At 47.6% G+C, this 24,275-nt stretch overlaps 2 protein-coding genes across 3 annotated transcripts in view; one reads left to right on the forward strand and one right to left on the reverse strand.

Annotated features, from left to right (window-relative positions):
• Nucleotides 1-24,275, forward strand: part of Snd1 (staphylococcal nuclease and tudor domain containing 1) — a 412,411-nt gene that overhangs the window by 331,816 nt on the left and 56,320 nt on the right. The gene's annotated exons all lie outside the window — the stretch shown is intronic.
• On the reverse strand, nucleotides 18,645-23,301 carry Lrrc4 (leucine rich repeat containing 4). The gene is made up of 2 exons (XM_046422387.2): nucleotides 22,541-23,301; nucleotides 18,645-22,364 (listed from the first exon to the last, which is right to left on the reverse strand). The coding sequence occupies exon 2, from the start codon at nucleotides 22,262-22,264 to the stop codon at nucleotides 20,309-20,311; it is 1,956 nt and encodes a 651-aa protein (XP_046278343.1). The 5' UTR covers nucleotides 22,265-22,364; nucleotides 22,541-23,301; the 3' UTR covers nucleotides 18,645-20,308.

Raw genomic sequence — 24,275 nt, forward strand, 5'->3', positions numbered from 1 at the left:
TATTTGCAGCAAACTACAGACCAGGCCTGATTTGGAGACGAGGCAACTAGTGCAGCAGATGGCAAATAGTCCTGCTCCACTGGGGCTTGAGACTCGCACCATCTTCTTCTTCCTCCAGCCAAGGCAGCCTCTTTCCTGCTCTGCCTGAATACAGAAAGCATTTCTGGTTTTTTAGAAATTCCTTTTTTAGGCAAAGATGAAAGAAGGAAAAGCAAATATAAATATAGGAAACTCAATCTAGTTATAAACATTTCCCTGTCAAACAAACTAAAACAGAGCTTTTCTTTTGTTGACTAGAAGAATTTAGAATAGGAATCTACTTTTCTCTATGGAGCATTGAGTGCAAAAATAAAAAACAGATTATAAATAGAAATAAGTATGACCCATTCAGTTTTCAAGGACTTGAACATGGGCTTTCATAATTCTGAGTTAGAGCATTTTATAGCTAGAGTGGCTCAAGAGGTTATATAGTCCAAGCCAAACATTTCCCAGTAGTTGAGATAACTGAGGCATGAAGAAGTTTATCACTTGGGCCCATTCACATAATAAATTCAAGGTAGAGCTAAAGTCTCCACATTCCCATTATGTGCCTCTTACCTCTACCCCCACAGCGCCTCCCAGACAGCACCTGCCACCACCTAATCATCCACTCCAAGTTTAAGTAATATGTGAGAATGTGACTATGTCATCTACAGGGGTGTGGATGTATATGACTGAGGCAGATAGAGGAAGTAAACAAGTGAATGCTCTTCAAATTGGGTTATTTTAGTGAGAAAAGGACAGGAGGCTAAGTCCAAAGAAGTTACTGGGGCCTTGGCATTCTGTAGGGGACTGTCCAGACAGGGACACAAAGATAACTGCACACGGAATCAGAAGGCATGCCAGAGGGGGAGGAGTACAGGTGTCGACAGACCTGGAATTTTCCATCGCTTCTCCTGATTTGCAATTGTAGAAAGCTGCTGCCTATTCATGCCAAAACCTGAGCTTCAGATGAAACGAAAGGAAACAACCAAGGAGTACTAAACTGCTATCAGTTGAGGGCGGCTTCTTCTTCTTCTTCTTCTTCTTCTTCTTCTTCTTCTTCTTCTTCTTCTTCTTCTTCTTCTTCTCTCTCTCTCTCTCTCTCTCTCTCTCTCTCTCTCTCTCTTTTTTCTTTTTCTGGAGGACAGGTTACATTGTTTTGTTTAGGGAACTCCCTAGCACAAGGTGGGCCCAAGGCACTATCTCTAGCTCCAGTATGCAGTGCTGAGGGGCCTGCTTCATCACAGGAGACTGGGGAGCCCTGACAACGTGGGAGACTCCCTACCTTTAGCTGAGGCTGGTTCCCCATTTTGCCAGTAGTGAGGTCATATGTCTTTTAAGGGGTTGTCAAGTGGGGGAGGAATAAATCACATTTTCCACCAATTTTATTAACTCTGATTTTTCCCCTTTTTAAAAACAGCTAAATGGAGCTAAACTTACACACAAGGGCTATATTTAGTCCTGGTGGTGTGGTAGAGTAGGGAAGACACAAACAGAGGTTTATCTGCTACCTAGTAAACACAGGGAGGTGTCAGGGCTGGAGAATTCAATAGTAATAATAAGCATTTATATGGTGCAATGACAACTTTGATACAGGGCATAATTTTCTGGGGATTGCTATTAATTGTGCTTCTGCCTGTGAGCGGCCCCCTGGTGAGGGGCTTGGAACACCATGCAGAGTTAAGCTATATTAAACATCAATTAAAACTGCGTAAAATAGAAACTGAATAAAATATGCAAAGGTCAGAGTGGCTGTGAATGTGTAGACAGAGCATGGGGTACGAAGGGTTATGACCTGGTGAGCCTAGTACACTTGTAGATTCATATGTACTTGCTCTTAGCTTCTTTTGAGATTTCAGGTTTAATGGGATGCTAGAGAGTAGATTATGGTACCCTCTAGCTTTCCTGAGTTTAGTTCTTCCTCCAATGGGTTTGAGAAGCTACTTGTAGCCATCAAGAAATGAAAGAAGACAACCAAAGTCAATGAGTAGCCAACAGAACTTTCTGTATCAGTGGAAATTTATTTATCTGCACTGTCCAATACTGTGGCCACTGCCTACAGATATTGAGCATTTGAAAGGTGGTTAGTATAGCTGAGAACCCGAATCTTCATTGAAGCTCAATTTTAATTTAAATAGGCACATGTGCTTAGCAGCCACCATGTTAAACAGTGCAGGACTCTAGACTAGCAAGGGTCCATACTAAGCACTCTGGAAATATTGGATTTACATTGTACTCTTCTTGAAGAAATTTGCCTCTTTAATGCATTTTCCCATTCAACCTTTTTTTTTTTTTTAACCCTTGCCCCTTTTCCTTTTTTTATCCTCTCTATGAGTGTGTTTTACTAGGAATTGAACCTACCCTCATCCTTTTAACTTAAGCTTTCAAAGGATCACACACAAGAAATGAGAAAGGAGGTCGATGCCTGAATCAAATTGGCCATGGCCTTGTTCTTGCCCACTTTTCTCCTACAGGCCCTAGTCAAACTTATACCAGATGTTTCCTGCTCTACCAGACAAAAAATAGGGAATGGCTGAAGACCATTCATGTCTACTTGAAGACTACAACATGTGGAGTTATCAGTGTTCCCACAGAACCTCTGATTCAGGTGCTGAGTTCCTCAGAACCTCTGCATTAAAGAATTCCCAGGTCATCAGGCAACTCTGCTGACATTCTTTGGTCCCTTTGGCACTTGGACTGAAGCTACCTTTTCCCATAGCTTTTTCAACACTTGTTGAATGCTTAGAATGAATCCAGTTATTAGGGTAACATGACATAGTTGAACATATTACACTTGTTATTAAGATTGCCATGTTTCCTGACTCTTCCATTTACCAACTCTGTGAACTTGACAAAAATCTTTTCACCTCCCTGAGTTTGCATCTTCTTCAGTACAGATGAGCATGTTGGACTAAATGGCCTATACCCCAAGACAACGTAGAAAGAGATCCAGAGAAAGCTGAGAAGCCCCATGCCTCTGCACAGTGTTCCTTCAGATGCCAGCCCTTTCCTGAGGCCCCAAGAGGCTTCACCTGGATCTAGTTACCACTACCTCACAGCTGCAAGTTGCTGTTCAGCACCACAGACATCCTGAGTCAGGTTAGGTGGCATTGCTGACTCTCATGTGAACCTTGGGGAGGTCGAGATCATGGTATTATGACAGGCATAATTCTGGCTCATTGTAGAAGAGGGCAAGAGGTTTCTTGGCTTAAGTAGTGGGCCCATAAAGCAAGAAGGGTTTAGAAATTACCTGAAGCATGTAAGTCTCAATGCAGGCTCATTGGCTGTTTGCCAGACCCCATCCAACCAGCAGTCACAAGTCACTGCTCCAGGGACTGTCCCCAGCCACCCAGAGCCCCCGTGGAGCTGCCAACACTACACAACTCACAAAGGGCCCTGTAGCATCTCTAATTGAGGAGCTGGTGAGCGGACGCCCTCAGTGGAGGTATTTTTAGCTACAGTGATACAGCCTCATCTTTTTGCAGTATGTTTTGTTTAGGGTTTTTTTTTTTTTTTTTTTTTTAATGAGAAAAGTAAAATTAAAGAATATGGTTCTTACACTCCAGTGCAACACCCAAGAAGTTTTGCGCACGCGCACACACACACACACACACACACCCCACCACCACAGCCTATGTAATTAATCCTCTCTAAGATCCAGGTGCTAAGGCTTAAAGTTTGCCAGCATGTTCAGAAGCAAGAAGAGCTAGAAATAGGGAGGAGGAATAATGCAGGCTGGCCTAATGTAGAGGTGCTGAGGACTCTGCAAGCAGCGTGGGCAGCTGGGAACCACCCGCCTTCCAGGCTTCTCGAGGCTTTGATGGATCTGATGCATCAACTGAGTGGGCTTCAACTCCTGAGCAGAGGACAGCCTTGGAATATACAAGGGATTCCGTTTTGTGACTTGCCGACTTTTTATGCTTTTGTTTTCCTCCTCTTCATCTTGCCCATGACTTTTTGTATTTTCTTTAGGTTTTATTGTGTGCCACATGGTCAGGGACTAGAGGACATTGATAGAACTGGCTGAAGATCCCACAGCATGATCTTAGATTGACCAGGGCAGTGGTTCTCAACCCTGGCAACATATTGGCATCACAAAGCAGGGAAGCTTACAGAAGCTACTAATGGCTGGGCCTCCCTCCAGAGATTCTGGCCTCATCAAGCCCAGCTCTTTATTATAAGTTCTCAAGTATATTAGCTGATACCAAAGAATAACTTTTTTAAATTTGATAAGTGTGAGAATAGCATTGTTGCTACATAAGAAAATGACCATATTTTTTTCAGAAGGGTGTAAGGTTGAAATGGCATCAGGCATGAGATATACTTTAAAATACCTCAACAAAGAAAAGGGGATAAGTGACAAAGTTGACAACTTTAGTAATTATTGAATCTAGGTGATGGGTATATGGGAGTTCATTACTATTTTCAGGGATTCAAATTTTTCATGTAGAACCTTTATTTTTAATTAAAAATTTAAGGGTTTTTTTTTAAGGCTCTCCAGGTGATTCTAATGTGAGCTAAGGTTAAGACTTAATCATAAGTTTAGGAGATTAAATTTGGATCCCTATACCTTAGGTGATCATCTTAAACTTTGGGCTTTATGTAACATAAGCCTCATCTATCAGGCTAGGTATCTGTGAGCAGTATTGACTCTGAGGGATAGAATGGGCACAAAGAACAGGTATCTAGAGTTGGAACTGGAGCGGCAGCTAGATAGCTCAGTCCTCCAGTGAGTGACCTTGCTATAACCAGCCTGAGAACTGCTATGCCTTGGGCTTTACCTGCTTGTCCCCTGCCAACGCTGCATGCCCCATCCTGAGGGTCTCTTAGGCCTCACAAGGAAAAGAGAAGATAGCTGCATCTGCATCATGACACATGCCACAAGACAGTCCTCATCTCCTCTGAGTACTGAGCACTTTTCCAAGTGGGATTTGGCCAAGGCTGCAACGGAAGGGCTGAAACTTCCACTTCCCCCAGCCCTAACACCATACGCACTCTCAGCGCTGTGTGCATATATATGGGGACTCCTTTGTGTCTTCAGTGCCTGTTCCAATTCCCGAGTGCTAGTTTCCTCTGGCTGCTTAGCAGGCGAAACAAACAGCATCTTGCTGCAGCCAAATTAAATGGAGCTCAGGAGCTCAGGCAAGAAGCTTCTATACTATATTTGTATACCACAGCCTTGATGAAGACCCTGGCTTAGCAAGCTGTTGGTTCTTTGTTTAAGTGGCTTTGTGACTTACACCTAAACATTAAGCTAATTGTGTTGCTAAGGGACACTGAAGTAGAGGGAGAGCTACAACTGCCCAGGTCACTCAACCAGCTCAGAATACATACAGTATTACTAATGTGTTTACTGAGAGAGTGGCTGCCTGCTCCCAACTCTCAGGGGAACCTTGAGAGGTACAGAAGTTATACTCCATCCCCACCCATGTCCCAGCCCCTCTGCAGGAAGGCCCAGGCATCTCTGTCTTTCCCACAGCATCTGATTCAAGGTCCAAGTACTGTCCACTGCATGCATCCAGAGTCCAACTTGGTAAATGTCCTCCTTAGTCCACTTCTAGGGCAAGCAGCCCCCAGGTACTCTAAGGTAACACTGTATACTTACTATGCAGCCTGTGCTGCATTTCTTCATGGGACAGTGGAAAAGGCTTCCCCTGGCTCTGGCCTGCTTTCTACAAGGCCCTCCACTGTGCAACTGCCTGCTGTCAGCACAGCCTAACCATTTCAGTTGTTTGCCTGTGGTGTTGAGCATCTCCAGGCAAGGACCAAATCTTCATCTCCATAGTTCTCTGGCACCTAGCATGATGCTGGCCCTTGGTTCTAAATAAGCATACAAATGAATGAGCAAACCAAGGAAAGGCCTTGGCAGGGAGTGCCACCATGCCAAGAGACACAAGCCTCACATTTTAGAAATCAGCTTCTCTTTCATTTGGGCTTATGAACCACCACCACATGGTGATCTGGAGCCTGCCTAAATTTACCTGTAGTGCCGCCTTTGACTGATTGGGGAGGTTTCTGGCTATAATGGCTGGAGGGAAGGATGCCATTTGTTTCTGTTCCAACTTGCTTTGGAATAAAGGATAAACTTTCTGTGCCTCTATTTCTCCCACTTGGTATTCCTGGATCTCAGCCATCTGTTTTCTCTCCCTCTTTGCCTAGGGCTCTGAGGTGGGTGATACGTTTGAAGGAGGGTTTCCCCTTGTTTTTCCAGGGCAGACAGTCATTGAAACTTGGCAAGCTCCAGAGCCTGAAAGAAAGCTTAAGCAGGGCTGGGGTTGTGGCTCAGTGATGGGGCACTTGCCTTGCACGGATGAGGCAGTGGGTTCTATCCTCAGCACCACATAAAATAAATAAAGGTATTGTGGTTATCTACAACTAAAGGAAAAAAGTATAAAGAAAGAAAGCTTAAGCAGAACCATGTTCAAGAAATGCTTCTAGCCTCTATCCTGCCTCCCTCTTGAGTCTAGAGCAGAGGTCTCTGATCTCCTGGATGTTTTTTAAAATATCAAAGTCCCCATGGCCACCCCTAGAGATTATGATCTATTTGATCTAGACTGATATTTAACAGCTTCCTGAGTGCTAATGTACACCTGGAGCTGAGGAGCATTGCCTTTAGACTAGTCTTCACTAGAAGGAGCTTGAATAATGCTTGTCCTCCCTGCATGGCCCACTGCTGGGACCCCTTTCCCCAAGCATGGGGGAGAACAGAGAAGCCATGACCCCTCCTTAGCTAATCCTCCCATACTGTGTATTTGGTAGACACAGAGCCCACTATCTTCTTAACTTTGGGCAAATGAGCAGAAAAATGATAGTTTTATCTGTGGACAAGAGTGTAATTTTGGGGGGAAGTATTGGTGGGGGAGAACAACCCGGAGCTGTCTCTACAATTTGTTTCCAGAATGATGAGTTTAAATTCTAGGCTCCAGCCTAACTCCCAAGCATCACACCCCACTCAGAAGTAGCAGAAGAGCCTACCATAGCAGTGAGAGGAAGGCCAGACACCAGGTGAAATCCCAGACAGCTTCCTCTCCTCTTTCCATATCTTGTCAGATATTTCAAGCCTTAAGTCCTTATTTGTGCTCTGCCTACTTGGCTGGCTGTTCTTGCACTTGAGCGGCTTGTTTGCCTGGACAGGTCCAAGCTGTCTGAGCCATCAGCAGCTGCACCTCCTCCCTCGCGCCTTCTGTCTGAGCCAACCTTGATTCACAGTAGTGCAGATGGCCCCAGCCGTACCCAACAATGTCTGCCACTCCCATCCCTTTCTGCCCTGCTTTCCTGAGATGAAGGGGCTGGTTAGGCCAGGCCTTGCCTACAGGTCAGCCTGGGGCTAAGATGAAGACAGCTCTTGGTTCATATTCTGGCATATTAACCAAGGTGACATGATTTTTTTGAAAAACAAAATTATCTGAAATTCCTAGGACAGGGATAGAGCAAAGTTCGTGTTCGTGTGTATAGAAAACACTTCACAGCCTGCATTCAAGCTTATCTGTTTTTGCAAATGGCCTTAATCTCACCCTGTCTGCCTCTTAAGTATTATTGGGCACTGAGAGAATCAGAGGAAAGATCTGATATCAAAAATCACCTTCCTTTCTTTTCCTCCACTTTCTCCTTTTAACACAGACTTCGGCCAACCTCTCAAAGCACCACTCCTCATTTTCATAGTCTGTTTCAGTGTACCCTGTAGTACACCATCATAATAAATAGTTTCCCTTCTCCTTGTCCCTTTCTAACAGAAACAGACTGATAACAAATATGGCCAGCATAATGGGCAAACTTACAAGAGGAAGATTGGTTACAGCGGCCTTGGGGTATCCTCAGCCTTTCCCCATGTTGGCTTACTGCTGAGCAGCAAAACTATGGTCCATCCTGCAGGTTCTGCCTGAGTGAGATCGCCCACTCCGGCAACAGCCTACAGAAGGAAGGGAAGCTGGCAGCAACTGTCCACCATAGTGCCTGTTTGCCTTTGAGTGGGGCCACGCTGTATAAATACACTAGCTCTTTTGGGTTACCTATCAACCTTTTCACCGGCTCATTTGGGTCATCTCTAACCCTCAGGGACCCCAGTAGTGTTAATGCCAGTGTTACAGCAATACCAGTGTTCACATTATGCATCCTAACACTCACTTAGCTGCTATACACATTATTTCAAAAGTTTTTCTCAAGAGTTCATGGGCTACTTGAATAGGGAGCAGCATAAGCCCCCAAGGCAACCCTTTCCTAAAGAGGAATATCAAGATTGAGATAACTACCTACTCTGTATACAGCCTGGTATATTTACTTAAGGATAAGAATATTTTCAGTCATTGATAATGATGAAATATCTTTATTGCCACCCAAGGACCAATAACATCCTGACTAAAGAAAACAGAAGCCTGTCTATCCCTAGAATTTGAAGCCAGTGATTTGGTGAGCTCTCCTCAGAGGCAAAGTTCCATGTGTGTGATGTGGAATTAAGGGGCCTTATTTCCACTGAAATGTTACGATTACTTGCAGCCTAGGGCTGGGGTCTGCTCTCTTCTATTCACTTTGGTACAGGAAATGCCCTTTACCAGAGTAGAGTACCCAGGAACTTTCTCATTTCTCTAAAGCCACAGGATAGATCTCACCGATATCGTCAGTTTCATGTTCTTCATGACTGTTTCAGATCCCTTGTCTAAATTTTGTCACTTTCTCTTCTTGTTACCACTTAATCACAGGAAACATACTCCTTCAGATCTCCTCACTTTTGCTTGGGTCTAACCAAATTTTAGTGCCCTGAGTTTGTCCAGAAAGTCTCGTCATATGGAAATGCTAGACCAAGAGTGACCTGCAGGCACAGTCCAGGTTGCCATGGTGGGTCCCAAGGACCTGACTTAGCAATATTTGTCTTTGTCCTGAAAGCAACCATCATATTCATAGCCAGAAACTTTAGCCAGCAACAATATGTGGCAGATACAGTACCACCCACCCCAATTATGTCAGAACAGCCCTAGAGCTGTTCAGTATTGTGTCAGGGGATAGCAGAGTTCCAGGAAGGACGCCAGTTCTTACTGCCCATTCAGAGGCTTAGAGATGGAATGGGGAGCTTCCTCCGACTTCTCACATTGCATCAACTACCTAGAGAGGGACCTGTAGAAGGGTTGCCATTGCCCCAAAGTCACTTGCACTGTTCCAGTCCCCTAGGCGTCTGCTTGATACCAGGATTCCTTTCACACAAGGGGGCTGCACAAATGCAGCTACTGCTTACCCAGGGAGATTTTTCCTGTTGACACTCAGTACCCAGCTACCCACGTGTTGCATCCAGTAAAGTTTCAGACATGAGGGACAGTTCTGTATTCTCTGGGGCAAGTTGAGAAAAGATTGCCCAGTTGACTCTTTCCCAGTCTTGACTGTGAATGGAAAAGCCACCATCATGCAACCCTTGGTGTCTGCTGTTTAAGTACAAACCAATTGATTCCATCTCAGGCTGGTTCACAGCAGCAGAGAAAAGCCCTTTTCTGGCTTCAGCACCAGCACTACCCAAGAACAGTGTTTTTATGCTTTCTGCAAACTGGAGACTGAACTTCCACGAGGGCAGGGCCTTACTAGGGAAATGAAGTGACCTTGTGGGGTTGACAGGTTCAGCACTGCTAGCATTTGTTTTGGTTGCTGATTTCCACTGTCAGATGCTTCTGGTTGCTCCCAGTCTTCTTTGCCTCTGTTTGTTGCTCAAGTCCTATATCCAGGATGACATTTGTGCAGCGAAAGGGGAGAAGAAGCTTTGCTACTTTACTCTGGCACACAACAAGGGTTCTCCATCCAGCATGGTGTTGCCAACAGGGAACTGCTGAAGTAGCACTCCAGAGAATCGCCCGGGAGACCCCTCCATCTCCTGCCAAGCTCAGCCAACCCTGCCCATGCAGTCTTCTGAATTGCACCTCACTGCAGCTCCACTCCTTAACCAGTACAGCAAATGGGCAGGGCCTTACAGGAAAGTCCTAAGCGCCAGCAAGAGAGGCATTTGAGGAGAAATGAATTGGTGGACAAAGAGGGAGTGCTGCTCAATCTTCTTTTAAGTGGAAAGGAAAAGGTCATCAGAGCCATATGGGGCTTGGTTTGGATTATTGTTGCCTCTGCCTTGCTGCAGCGAAAGGGGCCAGCTAACCTGGTCCAGCCCTGGGCACTGCCAGCCCTTTCCAGCTGCTGATAGTCCAGCACAAAGAAACACATGCCCTGTGTACACAGATGGGTTTGCATGTCAGCATGAGCCCATTTTTAGCCCTTGCCCAGGAAGGTCAGTGTATGACACAGTAATTTAATTAAATTTGCCTCCCTCCATGGCCCACAACTTTGAAGAGGTTTAGGGGAAAATGAATCTAGCTGAGAAACATTACCCTGCCACTCTGGCACTGCCTCAGAGCTGAGCCACAATACCATAAAGGATCTCACCATCCTGAATATGGCCCAGGGCATCTGTCTGCACTGCAGGCTCCCTGGCCAGGCTACCTGCTGGCACATCTGGCAAGGCAGCCTCTGGAAGCAGTCTGTCTCCATCACAGGGAAGTCACCAAGGCACCAGGGGCAAGATAAGGGGACTCCCTTCTCACAACCAGCTGGCAACAGCAACAGCCATAACTTGAGCCACATTATTGCTTGCACCCCAGACTTCAGTGGTTAGAATGGAGAAGACAGAATGAAATGAGTCCTCACCCTCCTCTGATTACACCAGAAATGGATATAACTTGGATTTGAGTGTTAGACCACATCCCTGTACTATACTTGGGGACCTGAAAATTGTCCTTGATTCCAATGAATTCCCATGTTTCATATCTCAAGTGCTTATCAGTTTTTGTCCATTATGTCTGCCCTTAGCCCAAACCCCAAAGACCTACACCTGCCTCCCAGCCAGCAGCATTTCTCTTGCATTGAGTTCATTAGCTCATCAGGAAGGACCTAGGCTTTTCTCTGGCCATCTCCCCCAGTCCACTGGTCTGCTCATGAAAGGGAATCCTTTCTCCTCTCGCTATCCTCTCATCTCTCTTTTCTGTCCTAAGTCAGCTCTAGCAAGCCTGCTAGAGAAGAGCATTCTCTTTGGTTATCTCTCTCCCCAAGAGCACATCCTCCTGGCTGGCTAATCTCTCTGCGTAATGATAGCAGTTCCTCGGAGAGAGAGGGAATTCTCTGGCACAGTTTGTCTCAACACCAGCATAACACAGGCTGTTGCTTAGGAGTGGGAATCATTAGAGTCAGGCCATTATTGGAGGGGACTGGTCTCTAGGGGAGCTAGCAGAAATTACCGCTCCTTAATAGATGGAAACTCATTTGCTTGAAGCCCCCGCCTTCCTCTTTATTTCTCTGTATTCCCCACCTCTCTTCTCTTCCCAGATTTGAAGTTGAAAAGAGAGGTAACTCCACCCAATCCAAGACAGCAAATGTCTGCTAAATTAACTTGGTTAAAAGAGATGCTTTGCTGAAAGTGGCTGTTCTTTTAGAATGTTTCTATTGGGACTTCACTTGAAATCATCATGAAGGAGGCACATTCTAATTAAATCTGTGATAAAATTATAGCCAGGGTCACTCCATTTCCCAGGAGAGGATTTGTTGAAATGGGAGCAAGACAGTTTACTAGGTTCTTGGCCCCGTGTTTCAGAGTAGGTCCCTGAGTCAGTGTGGGCTGTCTGAGCTTTCCCTCTGAGGGTCCCCTTGCTTACACAACACCAGGGAAGGCAAGAAGAGATAGAAGCATTACTCCAGACTTCTTTGCTTCAATGGTCTTCATGACCTTGAACAGACCTTTAACATGATGTAGCTTCTCTAAGCCTACCTTGCACAGGAGTACATGTTGTTTATCTTACTGCCCTGTGCTCTTGTAGCAAGAAGGACAAGGCCTCTTAACCAATAAAGCCCCTTTAGATTTATTGGCTGTCTGGGCTGCCATCAGAACCTACATGCCCCAGAACACTTATGGCGGAAGAGAAAGGAAAAGTTGCCTGGTTTCTCCATTTCTAGCTGTTCAAATGAGATCATGAGTGGGCACCATCTGTCTCAGAGCATTAAGCACAAATAAAGTACTGGTGGGACTGGCCTCCCCCACCTCCTAGAAAGGACCTTTAGGGATTGCACAGGATTACAAGCTCCAGGGGGCACTAATCACTTTGCCATTTCTGTAAATGGCGTCCCCTGGAATTGTACACCACGGTGGCCCTGCTGGTGTTCAATGATAGTGCTAGGTTGAGAACCCAGAGACCAGAGATCTGATCTCTGCATCACCAGCTTAGGGAAACTGAATGCAAAGCACACCTCCCTGAGCTTCATTTTCTTCCTAAATAAAATAAGACAACCCAACTAGATTTTCTGAATTAACTTGGAGGTTATTCTTGGCTGTGTCGGCATGCCTGAAGTTAGAAGCTATAAACCTACACTCTGTCTCTGTTGTCATCCCAAGGTCAGCTGGCCTTGGTGACATACCTGTGAGGTAAAGGTGCCCTCAGCTGACATGACTCTGCCAGTTAGAGTGGATGTGGACTTGAACAAGAAGCAGAAAGAGATCCAAGGACCGGAAAGCTACCAGGGGATACAGTGGACTGAAAGAGGAAGTGCTCGGGTGGACCAGCTCCTTACCCTTCCTGTATGCATCCTTCTCTGTGGCTTCAGAACCTATTTCTGACCCATGTGCACACAAAACACCCACAGCTTTGAGCTCAGTTTTGCCCTGCCCTCCGAGTCCCCTCTCCTCATTTCTATTAGGAAAAATATTCTCTTTCCCTGGTTCCTTCAACAGTCTTTTCCTTAGGCTTTTCTTTTCCTCCCTCCTTACTCCAGACTCCCTCCTCCCCAGCCTTAAACAGATGAATTGGAAGAATATGCTGTCATGTCAGAAGGAAGCCATTGTCAATTCACACAGGCAGACGCTAATAGGATAAAGTATTATCCGACTTCCTTTAAGTCCAGAAATTAAGTCTTCTTGCAATGGTAATAGATTATAACTTGTAACCACTATGGCTCCCAGGCTATAGGAACAGGCTGTTAGTGTCTGAGGCCTCAGCTCTATTCTGGGCTGTTGCAAGAGACGCACTAAGCATTCTCCAAACACAGCCGCAGGACCCACAGAACTGGCACTTGGTCCTGACTAGAACTGCTTCTGTGGAGAGCTGTCTATAACTCGTTCAGTTTACCAACAGGGATGAATCTGAGTGTGAGCAGCTGTCTGAATAGCCTTAATGAACATGGCTGAGTGGGTAGGTAAAGGAAGGAAACCAGGTCTTGAAGACTGGGAAGAAGTAGCCTGAGGCCAGGAAACCAAACTTTGCCCAAAGAACAGTGAGTATGTGAAAGCTATCCTCAGTCTCCTTGCTGACTCACTGAGCAGGTAGAGTGACTTTAGAGTGATTAAATCAGCACCAGCTCAGAGACACAGGGAATCCAGAGCTGAGACCTTAAAGGAACTGTAAAAGAGACTACAGATTAAGGAGCTGCCTTGGAGTAAAAAATAGCACGTGAACTGTTAGAAGTAAGTAAGAGCCATCATTCTTGGATGGAAGGATCATGCAGGATTTCTTAGGTCCTGTCACAGCAGGTGAATGGACTCAAATGGAGACTGGGGTAGGGGCAGGACCTGATAAGTAAATGAAGGGAGTTTTTTATTAGTGGGGATCTAGAAGGTAGATGGGTACGAAAGAAACAAGTGGACCAAAAACTATTCCTTTGGCACTTTGCAGTTGATCTAAACATTAGTAATTGCTCTGATATTGTTTGTGGGTACACACAAAATTAATGAACTTCAAAGGCTGAGTACCACTTTGGTCCATCCAGACCTCACACCTGGCCTATCATCTCAGTGCTTTCCCACTGCAGGTTCCAAACTCTTGAGAAGGTAATGCCATCCTCTCAAGTGCTAACTTGCTTTGGTAAGTTAGCACTTGAGAGGATGTCTCCCAGGACATTGCCACAGGCCTAAACTTAATCTCTGACTGACTTCAGGGGTCCATGTGCACTGAACTCACAGGCATCATCATTTCTATGGGAAAACATGGTTTATATAACACCTTCCCTCTGGAATAACACTCTTTGTCAATAAAAAGTGAGCTGCACCCTCTCCTTTCCCCACATGGCTGTGCCGTAATAGAATTGAGAGGATGGTTTCAGAGCAGACCCAAGTGAGCTGTCAAGGTCAGGATTAGGGTACTAATACCATGATGGCTAGGTTTCTTCCCCAAGCAGCAGACTGCCTCCAGGAGAGGGCACAGTACTATATTGGGTTGGTGGTTTATCCCAAGTATTGAGGCAAGGTTGGCAAATACCAGAGGATAAAACCTGGGATCATCCTAAAATCTAATTCTAGCCTCTCATTAGGAAAGCAAATTGCATTCTTTCTTCAGCCTCTCTTGGAAAGTTGATCTCCCTGCTTTTCTTCTCCTCTGTTCCATGCCATCAATTTCACATTAACAGTCCTTTGCCATCCTGGGTCCAGCCAGCCTCGTACTTGCTAAGGCAGAGGAATTGCTCTGGTTTTCCTTCTTAACTGCATTGCAGACCCTTGCCTCTGTGAATCTACCACACATATCCATTCTTCTCTCACTTGCTCAAATTATAGTGCTTATTTTCCAGTAAGCTCTCCAGTCCTGCTTGGAAGCCCCAGTAGTCCTCTCTCTGCTAAAAGCCTTCTCCCTCCTGGCTCCCCTCCTCCCTGCCTAGGCCTAGAAAGGCTTTGTAGTCAGGGAGGATTTTATCATCTTCTAAGTAATAGTGCCTTCCTTCACCCTGACAGAGAACCAGGGATAGGTGGCAAAGACTCTAGGAAGTTTACCTTCTTGGTAAGAATCAAGGCTTCCCAGGTAGAGATGTTCTGTCCAAGCCCCTCAGCTTATACACCACTACCAGCAGAAGCACCTGAACTTTCTCTCTAGCTCACCACAAGAAACAGTAATCTATTCCTAGAATAAGACAGTGCCTTGGGCCAGCTGTAAGGATCAGAGCTCAAGGCAGAATTTTGCTAGGAAGGAAATTATAACCATCTTTCCCACGGCATTTGAGTTATAGATGACAATGTCCCCAACTTCTAGATAATTGTCCTTCCTCTCTGAAATAGAGTGGGCATGTTCTCTTTTTGGTTGACAAGTTTCAAGAATAGAGGAGGTAGCCAGGCATGGTGGTGCACACCTGTAATCCCAGCAACTCAGGAGGCTGAGACAGTAGGATCGCCAAGTTCAAGGCCAGCCTCAGCAACTCAGAGGGACTCTGTCTCAAGCTTAAAAGGACTGAGGGATATAGCTCAGCGGTAAAAGAATCCCTGGGTTAAAAACCCCATACCAAGGGGAGAAAAGAAAGAATAGAGGCAGCAATGGAAGTGGTTTCTTGGTCTATATCATCAAATAACTGCCAACTGTATATGCCAGGCATTGTGCTGATTGTGAGATAGATGTAGCTAAAGTTTCAATTCTTAATACCTGTGAAGCAGTAAGGTAGATACTAATATTGTCTCCACTTTGCAGATGAATAAATTATTTGCCCAAAGTCAGAGCTAGTAAGTAATAGTACTGGGATCCTACCCAAGAAGACTGACTCCAGAGTCTGTGCTTGTGAGCACTGTGATACATTGCTTTGTGTGAGAATATTTTTAAAGTATATATAAACACATACACACACATACATGCATATAACTGATGTATTTCCTGAGGTCCTTAGTCCCACTCCAAAAAGTAATTTACTTCATTTCAATATAAAGCAAAGATGAAACAATATGAATCCACTGTCCAAACCATTCTTCCCCTGCAGGGGAAAGGGTGCTTTCTGAATGGGTGGAGACCAATAGAGTTGCTTTAAGCCAAAAGCTGCCTTGCAGTTTAGCTGAGGCAGGATTTAGAAATGGCATGAACAGTGCCTGCATTAGCTGATGGCATGGAGTGCTGAATGCCAGCAGAGGAGATAAAAATCAGACATATGTTTAGATATAAATGTTCTCTCCCCCCCCCCCTCTTTCTTCTCTAATTTCAGGCTCTTGCTGCTTTGTTCCACTGAAATGGGGGAGCCTTAATTATGGGCTTTGGCACCCTGCTATAGAAGCGGGGAGTGAGTAGGACCCACTTAGTCCTCTCCCATTCTCTAGTCATCACCACCAAAGGAAGCCAGAGGCCATGGACTTTGGCTTTCTTCCCTGCCAACAATGGGAATTGTCTTGCAGGAACTTTTTGCACATCGCTCCACCCAGCACCCAGCAAGTTGCTGGCCTCAATACATGTTAAATAGCCACCATAAAACTAATGTCTCTAGGCCTTAGAAACTAGCCTTCATTGATAATAGGATGCAGCATTACACTGAAGGATGATAAGAAACCCTGTAGCAGATTATGGAAGTGGCGACTACAGTATGGCTTTTAAAGAGCTAAGGTTGGGTAGATACAGTGGAGGGAAGAATTAAGGACCCCTCCCCCACCCCAGGTATCCTCATTGTTAAGCCAAATAAACAGAAACCACTCCACTATGGAGAGTTTCTCTGGGAGGTGCTTTAAGACCTCTGTCAATCCTCTTCAAAACAGTCCAGCCTAAGGTTGGGAGGAGGCCAAGCCATCTTCCTCCATATAAACACACCGTCTTACCTACTTTCACTCGTTCTCCTACAGCTGTCAACCACTGTGGAATTCTGCAGTTTTTATCTGCCATCAGGCCTAAGAATCAGAAAGCTGTTATATGTGACCCTGAGAATCCAGCCATTTAAGTGAGGCCTTGCATGTTAGTAGGGCTGGTTGTGGACATCTTTTAGTGTAAGAAGAGAACATGGAAGCATTTGTAGGGGGTCCCATTGTAACTGCATATTAGCAAGGAGAGAAATACGTTATTGATAGCCAATAAGAGCAGAGTGAGAAATTCATTTGACTTGAGTCATGAGACCTGGGTTTTAGTCCCACCTCTTCACTAACTAGCAGTGTGACCTTGGCTGTGTCTTTCCGTCTCTCTGGGGCTCAGTTTCCTTGACCATAAAATGCAAAGGAATTAAGACTAAATGATTTCTCACAGCCTTAAAAAAATTCTATAATGAAAATTCTGTAACTCCATATAATAAGCTGCAGAGTCTTTACCTCTAACGTGTTGCTATAACTACCCCCATGAAGAGCTACCAACCCACGTTCCATTCCCAGGTAACCAACCTTAGAGCTTGGCCAGGCCTGAGGATGAGTCACTAACACAGCCTTAAAGACTGTACTTGCAGTGCTCGTGGGGCTCCTCTCTGAAAAGCTATCCCAAGTGCCTGCTGTAGAGGATATACCCAGCCTATGGCAGAGGAAGGTTACTGCTCCAAATGCTGAAACAATGCCAGAGCACAGGGCAGACCCATTGGGGAAAGGAACTCCCCCTGCAGCGCCAAGGATACTTATGCCTCCAAACCATATCCTCATTCTCCCCTAGTCCTGAGGTTCCTTCTGGAAAGCACTTCTCCCTTTGATTCCAAGACCTGGATATGCTCACCCCTGGATATGTTCCTAGGACTATTCCCAGGACTGTTTTAGGCCCCTTTCTCTACCTCCACCTTCCAACCTTTCTGGCCACAGACCCTTTGTCATTACATTTATTTACTGCACAGCATAATTCTCTGCCCCCCAAAAAACAGGTGCTTGAAATTGGCTCCCCATCCTCTATTTTTGTAGCAGCAACTACCTCCACAGTTGCCTTGGAATGTATACCCAGGAAACTGTTCTAAACAACCTAAGTTGTGTCATGTGCCAGTAAGAAAGGAAGTAATTTCTTGCTTTATCATCTGGTCCTAGCTGAGTCCCACCCTTCGATCTGCTGCCGTTCTCTTTCTCTCTTTATTGGGGGTAGAGTGGTAAAGGAAAGTCTAAGGGAATCAATCTTTGGTGCCTAAGAACATGTGTGCCCATGGACATAAGCTGCCACAAACACTGATACCCAGAAATGATATGTGTACCCAGGAGGATTAAGAATTGACCCTTTCTTAGCCAATTGCTGCAAAGTACTGCCTGCCTCTTTCCCTCCTCTGTGCCAGAGAGATCACACCCACTCAGTCCCCATTCCCTGCATTAGTATAAATACTAGCGCTAAAGAAATGAAGGGTCCCAGTTCACCCAGCCTCCTTGGATGCCATTACTCTATGAGCCTCAAGAGAATCCTCCACTGAGACATTTGACTGTTTAGCATCCAAGAGAACAGAAGCAACATTGCTTGGGGAAATTGTAGCCAAACTACATTACCGCAACCCTCTTAAATCCAGGAGCCCTGGGTCCTTGGGTAGGAGCTGGTGCTGTCTGACCAGCAGCTTCTGCTGAGGTGGCACTTAACTTCTGGCCAGGTCCCAGGAACTGAGGCTGACCCATTTCCCCTCCTTTTCCAGGGCATGAGGAATTTGGTTGTACCCCCAACAAAGCCAGGGACTAACACACTTAGCTCATGGAAGATGCACTAGAATCGGGGTGCGTTTATTTAAACTAAGGAAAGGTAGTTGACAGCTGTAGCATTTTCCCATACTTTATAAAAATTAACATTTGTCTTCCCCTGCACCCATAGTACCTCTTTCCCTCCCTCCTCCACCCCCCATTTTTTTTTTTTTTGTTTTGTTTTTTGTTTTTCTTTAAATAGAAATGACTTGGTGGATGCTCTTAAGAATCTCTAGGTTCAGGATCTTACTCAATTTAACCCTTTGGGGACATTGAATTAAAAATTGAACAATATTTATTAAAATACAAAAATACACTTTTCTCACATTACAATCAGTGTTCTTTTGTTGGCATTCCCCCCAGCCCATACCACCCCCTTTCAAATCTGAACCCTTTATTCCCTCTTAAAGCTAAAATAATAATTGAAAGAAGTTACATCATTTAATGGACCAGAATAACAGAGATCTTTGCCTTCCTCCCAACCCGTTGTCTTACACTTCTTATGGAGGTAGGTCTGGGAGAGGGAAGCTTACCCCCATGGTGCCCCATTCAACAGGACTCCATGCAGAACTCACTCAGATGCATGTGTGTCATTTGAACTCTGGATTTCACCTTTTTTTTTTTTTTTTTTTGGTGAAGCATCCTGTTTGGGAAAGGCTCCTTTACTTTAAATTAGCCTGTGCCCTTTTTGTCTCTTTTATTCTTCCCTACTCATGTTCTCCCCCCACCCCCATCACCACAACCAGTTGGCATTAGCTGTAATAATCCCTAATGAATCAGCATTTAGAATAGTCACCAAATCTCAAGCATGAGAAAAGCTTCCACTCCCCCAAGCTCCCCACTCCCAGCCTCTCCTCCCTTTCCACCTTAAAACAAACAAGACCTTTTTGGAAAATCATAAAATGCCATCATTGTCTACAATCATTTGTCAGATACCCGGAACAACAGGTGGACATGCTACAGTGCTAATTTATGGCCTCCTGTGAATCATTCTCTGGGCTGCTGCTCTCCTTCCTACCCTTCCCTGGTGCCCCACCCCCCTGGGGGGCCTCCTCCTTCTCCTGGGAAACCCTGAATAGACAAATGCCTTGCAGAGTGGGTTAAGCCCAACTGCAGGAATCTGGTGCAATGTGAAAGCATTTGACTGAGAGCTATGCCAGCTCCCTTCCTGCTCAGCTCCATCCTGAAGCACTCTGTCAGGCTAGGCACATGCGAGTCCCAGTGCACAAAACCAAAGGACTTGTGCACATGGACAAAGACTCAGCCACTTTAAGGTTTCATTTTTCGTGGTTTTCCTGTTTTAAATACATTTACAGATCTATCTTCCCATTGTCCTCTGAAGAAAATTATTGCCTCTCAACATTTTGGCACAAATGTATGAGTTTTGGTACAAATGTATGAGCTTTTTGGGCGGGGGGTGTTATTTGGGTTTTTGTTGTTGTTTTTAATAAGATAAATCTGCAGAGACAGCTTTCAGCTTAAGAAAGATGTCTGTAGAAATGGGTATTCCTGTATTCTATGAAGCATCTTCTTAAAAAGTGACAGATGCAGTCTATCCCTCCTACTCCTCAGCAGCCCTCACCCTCTTTAGGGGCATTTTTTGTTGTTTCAGTTTTTTTATCTTAGCAGTTTCCACCTCATACCAGAAATCCCTCCTGGTGGCATAGCAAGTTGACTTGTGGCTTATACCCCACAACATTCCCAAGATTTCCCTCCCTCCCCCTTTAAATAGAACTTACAAGTTAGAAAATAGTTTTGTTTTGATTTTTTTGTTTTTAAATTTTAATATAATCTGTTTTTTTAACCAGCCCATAGATTTAATATATAAGCATATACAAGAAAAAGTCTCTCCCCGCTCTGTACAAAAGTTGCTGTCTTTTTTTGTGTGTGTGTATGTGTGTGCATTCTATTGCATTTTATAAGTTTTTGGGGGAGGGGGAGTCATATTTGAGTTTCCTGTACCTTGTCCTTGGTATGGGTCTGAATTATATAAGGTTCAGAAATAGTGGTCACTGTGGGGTGCAGAGAGTTCCCCAGGCTGTTTTCTGTCCAGTGGGCCCCATGTGCTGGTTTGTAGGTGTTGTAGTTAATATGGTCATGAATTGTGGGCAGCACTACTGCCCCCTCACCTGATACACCGGATGGAGCTGTTGTTGCTGCCGAAGATGCTGCTGCTGGGATGTCTTCATCCACCTGGATAATCTCAACTGTCCGGGCGGCCGTGACTGTACTTCGCTGCTGGTGCCGCTTACGAAGTTTATAGAAGACAATCAACATGGCAGCAGCTAGCAGAGTCACTGCCACAAAGCAGCCAATGATGATCTTGGTGGTCTTCATGACTTCATCCAGGCTGGTCTGCATCTTGTCAGTGGTGTCTGTTGCGGGTACTGGCACCTGCTTGGGCACACGGGTGGTCTGAATGAGCACCGTGGTAGAGGTGGTATATGCCGGCTGGTAACCAGTGGACGTGGTAGGAACAGGCTTGTACTTTCGCGTTGTGTCCTCAGGTGAGATCTCTGTGGTCTCCACTGTTACTGTGGTGAAGAAACTATAGTTGGAGGTGTTGAGCTCGGCCGCACTCACATTGAGGTAGGCCGAGGCATTGGAGTTGCCTGCCACATTGGTCACCATGCATGTATATACCCCAGTGTCTGAGAGCAGCACATAGGAAAAGTTCAAGGTGCCATCATTGAGGACAGAGATCCGTGGGTGGCGGGAGGCGTGGCTGAGCACTGTCCCATTGGGCAACAACCACTTCACAGAGGACATAGGGGGAGTCCGACACTTAAGTTCTGCCATTCGACTCTCAGAGATATTGAGGTCCCTTGGTGCATCCATGATAAAGGGGGCAGAGCACTGAAAGGAAGCCTGGTCCACCTCCACCAGGTAGCGGCCTCGCATGTGCATGGGAGCATGACAGCGGCCACAGCAGGTGGAATTGGTGGGTATATACTCCCGAAGCCACCAGGCAAGCCACAAAATGTCACAATCACAGTTCCAAGGATTGTGGTGTAGGTGCAACTCCACCAGGTACCTCAGTGGGGTGAAGAGGTCATGGGGCAAAGAAGAGAGGTTATTGTGGGCCAGGTTGAGTTCCACAAGTGAGGCCAGCCCATCAAAAGCATTCCGCTCAATCAAGCTGACCTGTGAGTTCATGACCCACAGCTTCTTGAGAGAACTTAGGCCATGGAAGGAGCCAGGCCTGATTTCGGGGAAGTGGTTCCCTGACATTTCCAGCTCCTCCAGCCCCACTAGGGGTGTGAGATTGGGCATATCTTTAATGTTGCACATGCCCAAGTTCAGATACTTGAGGTTGAACAGCCCCTCAAAAGCCCCCTCAGAGATATACTCCAACTTCTTGAGCTCCCCTAAGTCCAGGCGCATGAGGGAGGGCACTCTGTTGAAGGCGTAAGAGGGGATGCTCTCTATGGGGTTGTTGCGAAGCCAGAGCTCCCGCAGCTTGGACAGGTACTCAAAGGCTCCACTGGGGATGACCGTCAGCCAGTTGTCAAACAGCTCCAGGGTGTTCAGGCTGGCCAGGCCGTTGAAAGCGCCCACCTCGATCTGCCTGATGGAGTTCCTGCCCAGCTGCAGGACCTCAAGGTGGTGGAGGTGTCTGAAGGTGTCGGCCTGGATCATCTGGATGTTGTTTTCCATAAGGTTGAGGTACCGGGTGTTGGAGGGAATACCCTGGGGGACCTCCGAGAGGCCGCGGCGGGTGCACACCACCTTGCTGAACTGGTTACTGCACGAGCAGACAGAGGGGCAGTTCTGGGGCCCGGCTGAGGCGGCAGCAGCGATGGCTGCACACAGAATCCACACTTGCGCCGCGAGGTAGACGGGAAGCAGGACGGCATTCCAGGTGTGGTGCACAGTTACCTGCCACAAGAGCTTCATGGTGTGGCACGTTCATAATTCACCATCGCCTGGGATTTTGGCTCGGAAAGGAGAACCAGCCCTACCCCGGCTTAAGTGAGCTAGGAGCTCCTCTTTCCATCTGGAGAAGGAGGTGGGGAGGGGGCGATTAGAGAGACGGAGCAGATCGGCCGAAAAAATTTCTGCCAAACTACAGAGCGGACCCTTATCCAAGCCCACCCTCAAGGCTAGCCCTCCGAAAGCTAAGACTTTCTCTCCCACATTGCAACCATCCCCACCCAAATCGCTCTCACCTACCTCGGAAGGAAGGCAGGAAAGAACTGTCGTGGTGTCCTCAAGATTTCTCCATGGGAGCCGGGCACCTCGTTCCCATTCTGACTTCTTAGTTTTTAATTAACAAAAGGGGGAAGTGGTGGGGGTGGGGAGGGCACAGGGGAGGGGAGGGAAGGGTGGGGGAGACAAAATGGCTTCTAGTAAATCCGGAGCCGGAGCTGGAGCCGGCGAAGCCGCGGAGTTGAGGCGCGCCAGGGAGAGTAGAGGCCCGGCGGGCTATGCAGGTGCATGCCCCCCCCTCAGCCCGAGGAGCGGCGCCACCAGCGCTTCCCTGCTTTGTCCTTGGACCCCGGCACCGGCTAGCTCCAGCCACGGGGGAAGGCGCTTCATCGCCAAAGTGTGCCTCCCGCGCCCCCGGCCCACTCCCTGGGCCGCCGCTGGCGGAGGTGCGGGGGCGCCCCGAGCCACCCAGGCCGCGCTCGCTTTCTCTGCTGTGCTCCGCTCTCCCGCGTTGGCCCCGCCGGGCCGGCGGCAGCTGATTGCAGTCGTGAGCTCGCGGGGCTGCGAGAGTTAAGAGGAGGTGTTCGCGGAGCCTTCGCCCTCCCCAGACACACACCCCCTTTCTCCTCGCCTCTCTTCGGAAGGGTTAAAAAGACAAAAACTGGGCTTAGTTCTCCAGTCCACTGTTTGCTGGCTCGAGGAACGGTAATCCGTCCAGCTCCTGAGGTGCAGCGGCGTGGACACTGCGCCGGGACCGAGTCCGCGGGCCGAGGAGCGCGCGGCTGTCGCGCCCGCACCGCAGGCCCCTTCAGAGAGTCCGGGGGCGGGCGCGGGTCCGGCGGCGGCGGCCGCAGCCCCCGGTGGCGCGCAACCACCCGCCGCCGCCCTCCGCTGCCGGGCCCCCGGCGCGCCCCCGGCCCAGGTTTGGTGCGGAGAGGGCGAGTTCTCGGCTGGGGCTCCCGGCGCCTTCAGTGGCTACGCTGCCCGCGGACTGCTGCAGCGACCCGAGCGCTGTCGGCGGCGGTGTGAGCAGCGGGGGTCGCGGCTGCGGGAACCGCTCCGGAACCTGGGAACATGGTCCCCGCTGGCTAGCGGCGGCGGCGGCGGCGGCAGCAGCGGGGCTCCTGCGCTCGGCGCCCACGGTCTCCTCCTCGCGCCGGGCTCGCGGTGTTGCAGGCAGCAGCCACGCAGACTGCTCTCTCATCCTTTTGTCCTTCAGTCAGAACGTGAATGTACTGCTGACGCATACTGTTCTGGGGAGAAGATTAGCGTGATGCAGTGCTCTTCTGTATTAACACAGCTCCCCCTTCGCCGCCTGCCCTCGAGGGGTTAACGCCGGCGCCTTCCAGCGCCGCGCCGGCCCGCGCCGCGCAGCCCCGAAGCCCCGAATCCGCGCCTCTGATCGTCCGGCCGCCTGCCTTCCTCTCTTCCTTCCTTCCTTCCTTCCTCTCCTTTCCTCTCTCCTCTCTCTCTCTCTCTCTCTCTACCCCCCCCTGGAGCCCCCTCCCAGGCCGCTTCCTCCCCGCCCCCTCCGGACGAGGGGAGCGGGCCCGGCAAGCGAGCCGGAGTGAGCGTCAAGTAAGGGGCAGCGCGCAAGTCGCAGGCGTTCGCTGCTATTTTGGTCCGGTCGGGGCGAGCCGCTGGGTGGCCGCTGATAGGCTGGAACCGCCTGGGGCTGCAGCAGGAGACCGCACGGCCCCCGCACCCGGTCGCTCGGCACCCTCTGGCCCTAGGCTGGTGGGCTCAGGGGCCAGCGAGC

The sequence above is a fragment of the Marmota monax genome, unplaced genomic scaffold (genome assembly GCF_021218885.2).
Source record: "Marmota monax isolate L192 unplaced genomic scaffold, Marmota_monax_Labrador192_F-V1.1 WCK01_AAM20220418_F8-fsc00027, whole genome shotgun sequence".
Lineage (NCBI taxonomy): Eukaryota > Metazoa > Chordata > Mammalia > Rodentia > Sciuridae > Marmota > Marmota monax.